General features: G+C 34.2%; 1 protein-coding gene across 1 annotated transcript in view; it reads right to left on the bottom strand.

Moving 5' to 3' along the window:
- The window catches only part of LOC110442533 (40S ribosomal protein S18), a 7,363-nt gene extending 2,729 nt beyond the window's left edge, over positions 1–4,634 (bottom strand). The window contains exons 1-4 of the mRNA XM_021486227.1: positions 4,547–4,634; positions 3,260–3,358; positions 2,568–2,654; positions 415–608 (exon numbers count right to left, since the gene is read on the bottom strand). Of these exons, the coding sequence (XP_021341902.1) occupies positions 415–608; positions 2,568–2,654; positions 3,260–3,358; positions 4,547–4,549 (383 nt within the window). The 5' untranslated portion in view covers positions 4,550–4,634. The remainder of the gene's footprint in view (positions 1–414; positions 609–2,567; positions 2,655–3,259; positions 3,359–4,546) is intronic.
- Between the last annotated feature and the right edge of the window lie 2,856 nt (positions 4,635–7,490).

Raw genomic sequence — 7,490 nt, 5'->3', positions numbered from 1 at the left:
AAAAAAAAATATGGTATGCTGCGTCCTGGGTAATTGTTTTATATGGAATGCTGCGTCTTGTGTAATTGTTTTATATGGTATGCTGCGCTCTGGGTAATTGTTTTATATGGTATCCTGCGTCCTGTGTAATTGTATTATATGGTAGGCTGCGTTCTGGGTAATCGTTTTATATGGTATGCTGAATCATGTGTAATTGTATTATATGGTAGGCTGCGTTCTGGGTAATTGTTTTATATGGTATGCTGCGTCTTGTGTAATTGTTTTATAAAAAATCAAGGTCTAGTTTATGAAAATTTCAGTAGTCTATAAGAAACATAGAGCTTGTAGACCTATTGTCCACGAGTATGAAAATGCTTAATTCTAAGACTGCATTGCCAAGGGTGAAAAAGGCAAATTTGTCTTGCCCAAACTTACCCCCAGTAGTGTCGCAGACCCCTGTGAGCCCTGATCTTCTTTAGTCGTTCAAGGTCCTCACGGAGCTTGTTATCAAGGGCATTGGACATGACCTGACCGTACTTGCCATCTTTGACATCCCTCTGTCTGTTGAGGAACCAGTTGGGGATTTTGTACTGGCGGGGATTGGCCATGATTGTGATCACTCTCTCAATCTTGAAAGAAGAAATATTTATATTTTCAAATAAACAAATATTTTTAACCAACATACTTAACAGTATTGCAATGAAAAGATACCCCAACTACAACATGTTTAAGAATATACACATCTTTGAATTTTCATATAAAACTATTTCAGCCTGTTGGAATATAATGCCATGCTGATTGCTGAGGCATTATAATTAACAATCTGTTTACAAATTCCATTATCAATTCTTCATTAAAATCAAAGTGTTAAATGTTTTCATTGTAAAAAATGTATTGAAAGTCATAAACTCTAATAATAACATCTGTATGACTGATAAAAGTGCATAAAATTTGTTTGAAATCCATTCATTATAAAAGAACGAACCCTAATGTATAGTTAACAACTATGTCTATTAATGTTATGATAGTGCATGGATATATACATGTCTTTTTTACGACAGAGTATGGGCCAGTTCCCCTCTCAATTTTGACATTATTTCCCCTATTTCAGTTAAAAATTCACCCACATGTAACTAAAATACTACCACATGAATATCTGTCTTGGTTCCATTTCCCCCCATCAGTTCCACAACTGACTGATTTATTTCATTTTCCCTGTGATGTTGTTAATTGTCACTGCTGATATTTTATAATCTATAACAAACAGTGAGAAACAAAATCAAAGATGTAATCTGATTACAAACCGATTATTGATTATAATTTTAAACCGATTGCCCAGGCATCACTAGTTTACAACCATAAATTCTTACTAGACAAGTGGTGAGATCGCAGACATTGATTATGCTATGGATGATATTTCTGAAACTGGTAACCAGTAACCAAAGAAAAAAGATCTTGCAGCAACAATGAACATGATTCAAATAGAAGTGTATCAGTTTGTAAGCAGTCTGCGACGTTAGACACTATTCCGATGCCCACGACTAGTAAATTTAAGTCTGGACTAGTATTGAAAATATTGAACTAGTCCGACTGGACTAGTGGCAATTTTCCTCCAAAATAATGGAAATATTATTAATGGTATATATTTTGCACTATAAAGCTTGTCACAAGTTCCAATCCTATCGTAAAATACGGTATTCGTTGAAGCTACGAAGTTTCGATGAGCGATCGCGAGACTGGGTTCCGGATTTTAGTAGTTACCGAACATTACTTCCGGTTTATAACCACGTGAAACCAACCATTGCGATGTTGCTTAGTTGGAGGAAAGGTTCAAAACTAGCTTAGCCTGTCCATGAACAGACAGAAAAAATTGCTCCAACATGAAAGAAAAAATTACGGTTCTGGCTAGTGCTTAAAGGCTCGATGGAAACAACAGTAATACTGTATTAGAGATAATTGGCGATCACCTTCCGTGCTTCGTTTCTTTAGATAATTATTGAGAGACATTTTGTTTTGATTTCTAATAATTTTCCAATTTAGATCACAATTTACACTTCATGCTGTAAAAAAGACCAGTCTGTAATTTGGACTAGCAAATTCACAGTTGGACTATTAAAATTATGGGTTCACTAGTCCAAATGACTAGTAAGGAAAATAGTTAACATCACAGACTGTGTAAGGACAGTGAACATGCTTCATATGAAACTATATTGTTCTCAATGAAAAAAACACAGAACTTCTAAATTGGAAAAGGAAACATGATGCTAGTGATGGGTAATCAGTTTACAATTCTATGAGAACACTACTATTACATCAATATACAGAGTTGTAAACTATATATAGCATCTTTTATCAATCATTTAGTATAAATCATAAGAATATATGACTTTTAATTATACTTTACATGGAAGACATTTGAATACTTTGATGAACTGATTATATTATGGAATTTGTAATCAAAAATCGGAATCAGAAAAAAAAACCCGATCAATTTTTGATTATAATCGATCATCAGCCCATCACAACATGATGCCCTTGTATCCATCGTAAACCAAATAAATCCTGTATTTGTACTCGTGATCAATTACCTCCTCCTCGCTGAGCTCTCCAGCACGTTTTGTGATGTCAACATCAGCCTTCTTGCATACAACATTGGCATACCGCCGTCCCATTCCCTGCAATTTCAAAATCACACTTAAAAAAAAATCTTTTCATGTCATCTTGGTTACCCAGACAATTTTACTTTCTTTATTTTGAATGTTTTGGCATTTTTATCCCACATATAGTGTATAAAGGAAATATTTTGACACTTCAAACATAAAAAGTGCCTAATTCACCCACATAGACTAGGTCTGTAACAAGTGACGAATTTCAGCCCAGGGTATTCAACATTTCAGAGCTGACCAGTACTCAGATTATTCATCCTACGTCAAACCAATCGCTGTAGAGATGATAATAATCGTTAATATGATGATATTATAATTTTCCTTTCTTTGAATTAACTGGAAGACAACATATTAAACCACTCCACAATTTGCAGTAAGTTTCTTAGCTGATCTTCCTCTGATCAGTATGGCATACACACTACACTGATATAATTGTTGGCTCCTGTGCTTTGCTTTACCTGTGCATGCTCGACTCCATTTTTAGTGAATAATTACTAATCTGACAGGTACCTATGTACACATTTTCAGACATTGGCTTAACAATGATCATGCAGCACCTAAGTGTTCTTTTCAAGAACAGAAAGCCACCAACATAATTGTGAAGTTATACAAACCTTGATGGCAGTCAATGCGAACATGATCTTCCTTTTTCCATCAATATTCGTGTTCATAACACGAAGAATGTGTTGGAATTTCTCGGGGATGATGAGAGCCTACAATGATGAAATATGCAAAGTTAAACAATTTTTTAAAATAAGACAGTACATTTATTTAAATATTCAGGCTCTGTACTTGATTCAAACTGTTCATGTGAGACTTGAATTTTTTCTTTCATTTTTGAGGGCAAGATGATTTGCAAACTTTCATCAGTGTTTACTTTGCGATTTCATTTAAATATATCTGCGAATTACAATCAGGTTCCGTTCACGCTGCTAATTGTGCTACATGTATATATCTGGAAAGACCTATAATTTTATAGCTGTATTGAGCTTCAGTTTTGATAATAACAATGCAAAGTTGCATAAAACCTATAGTTTTATCGTAACGTTGACAATGGAAACCATAGATTGAGACCTGTATATTTTTATTAACATATTTTGAAAAGAATACTTTTATTTGATGTGTTTTTAATCAAAATAGTAATAAAATCTCCTTTTAAATACGACTCGATCCCGTTTCCATTTAGATACAAAATTACTCAGAAGGTCTATTTCAGTTAGGTTGGTAAAGCTATTTTCGACAATTCTCTTTACAGCTGCATATATATATACCTTCGGTTGAATAATTTGAGCATGAGAATGTGCTAATTCCTGTAGGAACTCGATATCTAAATTTATCAGATATTTATAACGATTGAAATCTCTAAGAGTTCCTACAGGAATTAGAGAATGTGCCAATGACAATTGCAATGGCTTTCGGGTCTGGAAAAATGTTCTCGGTGCCCACATTTAACGTTTGAAAAGTCCGTCATGTTTTATCCCTGAAATGTTACATTTATACATAGACGAACTGGTCTGTCCACCCATCAAATTATGACACCAGCACTGTCAAATCGGGACCGTTCACGTTCCTCCGCATCGGGGACTCAATACGTTCACAAACGGGACATAGTTCGTTACAATAATGAGAGTAGTTCTACAGGTATGGTCTTTTTCGAGCAAAAATATCGAATAGGTATGTCTTGCAAAGATTCCCCAAGAGAAAAGTTTGGAGTGTGCTTTAACACGTTCGTTCACTTCAATTTTATTCTAAAACATGATACACTTAATATTAAATTGGCGTGGAATTAAATAACTCATAGTTCAATGAACGTTTTGATTCATATATATCAACTCAAATTTGTACATTTAAGCGTGATGGAGAGAGATTTTGCCGACAACAACGTCGAAATAAACACTAACCATGATGGCGGATTACCGGAAAAGGAAGTTGATTTCGAAAGGATTCTCGACCTGCAAAATGTTTGCATCACTGGAAGGCCAGACGTTAGCGTCTAATTGACTTAGATGAAGTCGGTGACATGGCGTCAACTGCTGGAGAGCAGAGCATTGTAAGGACGTATACTCATTATTCTGTATTTTATTTGACCAAATTATCTCCCATATCACGATAATTATCGATATTTAATTTGTGAACTTTCAGGGAAACACCACAATTATGTTTGAGACAGTTACTAGAAGTAGTAAATGAAACCCATTCTTGTAAACATTGGAACGTCAGTACTATCAGACTATCTTCAGGTTCAGTGGGTGAAACATCCTTTTTCTGGAACTCCTATGCATCCTCTTAGCCATGGGATGAATTCTCTCAAATCTGTATATTTGTGAGCTTAGGTACTGGTAGTCATTAAATAACCATAGAAAATGACTCATTTCCGTTCATTACCCGAGTTAGGTATTAAAAAGAGGCAAGACCCAAATCGGACCACTCTCTGAAAATAATACTTACAAATCAATAAATGTATGAACAGCTAAGTTATTACAATATTTAATCCTTATAATACAAAAAACCCATAGTTATGTATCATTTCTAGTTAAGAGATGATTATTTTTTAAGTTCAAACCTCAGAAGATGTATTTCAAACATAAAATCTAGATTTTTGTTTATGTTGTTTAAAAACAGAGCATGCAAGGACTATGCATTTCATTTTGTTTTTACCGTAGGGATAAATTCAGAGAATGGAAATACTTTTATTTTCATTCATATTCCGAAGATCACCATAAAATGTTAAAATGCTGACAGAAAAGGATTCATTTGAAGCTGTGATCCATTTTAAGGTACTGACATTGCAAAAAAATGGAAACCCTAATCGGTGACTGACGTCAGAGTATTTTATAAATATCTCACTTGAGCCCAGGGTGTTTATTTTATTGGAAAGAACATCCATCGATATTCTTCATTTTATACAATCATAAAGTAATATAATTCATTCACTGAATTTTTTTCAATGAATGAAGGAAATGATGGTTTGGTGATCATGATCCTTTTTGGGTACTGTCGCCTTACTTTTTTTGCATGTTCATGTTTCACTGGAATATGTTACTCCAACAATGTTATATGTATGGTTTTTCACAACAGAATTCAAAAAAATAATTGCAACAGTTGTGATTTCCTTGTATATTGAACATGACAAGACCAACAGGGTTTAAGTTTGATGCTATTATTCTATTCAGGACAATAAGTAATGGATTGTTCTGTAACAATTTTTAAAACAAAAGATATACATACTGTCAAGGTAACAATACAAAGGGAAATAACTCTCACACGAAATTATGAATGAACCAGTACACTACACTTTCATCACAGATACATGACAGTCACCCTTCCACAGAGATCTACATTTACAACGACTAACAAAAGATAGGTTAACTTTCATATTTCAAATATATAAATATTACTTTTAAATGTTGCATGACATAACACCACATACACTGACTACTATGACTAATTTGGGAATGGCTTTGATTGTTTTGTCCAACTTTGTAACAACCATAAAATAGGTGACCTTAGTAATCAACCTGTTTATTGCTGTAGAACAGCTAGTAGGATTCATCAGGGAGTAATTTGATGTCAAGTACTGAATGGTTTAACCAGACTGTCCAAGAGATTCAAAATACTCATTTGATATTTAGGCTTTATGAATATAGTGAAAGTTTCTGGACATTTCTAGAAGAAACCACAACTGTTCAGAGTTAAAAAGATAGTTTAGGATAGATTTGTGGTTGCACATTGGTAGATCAGGTAATTAGTGCTTTATTCATTTGTGATTGGTATATATGTTGTAGTTTTTAAACTCTTGAAGACATTGATTCAGGAAATTAACCAGGATCAGGAAATTCAAAATTAACAATAATGTATTATTATAAGAATTCTGACTATATATTTATATAGGAGGTCACTGACAGTCTCAAGCTGAACCTTGGTGAGCTGGACTTAACTTCAGAAGACTTTTGGCTGGAAGAAGCTGATGGTGAGTATACTTATCTGACTACAGGACACTAATGTTGTGTGTGGAGGAAGCGGAATAATAAGGGAGAGTGTTTGTCACAATTTTGATTTCCGCCTGCTTCCCCCAATCATGGCCTGCTTTTACTCAGCCTGCCTCCTCTGAGCCTGTCTTATCCTCAATTTTAGCCAACCATCATCAGATGGTGGGCTACCAGTATTAAAATCACTCATGGTCTGTGGCAAGTGGTATGTTCCTGTCTGTCATTTGTCCTTAGATAATTCTTGTTATCGCAATTTATTCCCTCTATTATGAACCCAGATCTTTTACTAACTTTGACCTGTAGATGGTTACAAATGAAGGACAGAGTGGTTCTGTATATTTCACTTGTACATCTACCAAACATGCATTTCTCAGTCATACTTCTTTACTGCCATATAAGATGTAAAATTCAAACATTCACATCTCAGCAGAGACTATTTTAGAAATATACCTTAGGTCTCTGATCAATCAAACAATAGATCTCAGCAGAAACAGTTTTGGAAGTCTTCGATCTATAAAACATTACATTTCCGCTGAGACAGTCACCGAAATAAAGCTGTCTAAGTCCAGGCACCTGTCCAATATAAATGTTCATCAAATACTTATTAGATTGTCAGAAAAAAACCCATGTACACTTAATTGTTATTTTGTCTAAATGATAGTATGAATATCTAAATGAAAATAAGGACACCTACACCAGGAGATATCTTTATACTTTCAGTATAGTGTCAGTTATTTCATTAAAGTCTCATTAAGAGGAAGGATAATCAGAAATAACAGTAGATTGTTTGAGATGACATTATGAATTATTTAACTGCCTTTGGTCTTACTGCTTATTCAATCCTACTTTCAGTACA

This window comes from Mizuhopecten yessoensis, unplaced genomic scaffold (assembly GCF_002113885.1).
Source record: "Mizuhopecten yessoensis strain PY_sf001 unplaced genomic scaffold, ASM211388v2 scaffold241, whole genome shotgun sequence".
Lineage (NCBI taxonomy): Eukaryota > Metazoa > Mollusca > Bivalvia > Pectinida > Pectinidae > Mizuhopecten > Mizuhopecten yessoensis.
Note: the sequence above shows the minus strand (reverse complement) of the source record. Positions and strands in the feature narration are given on the sequence as shown.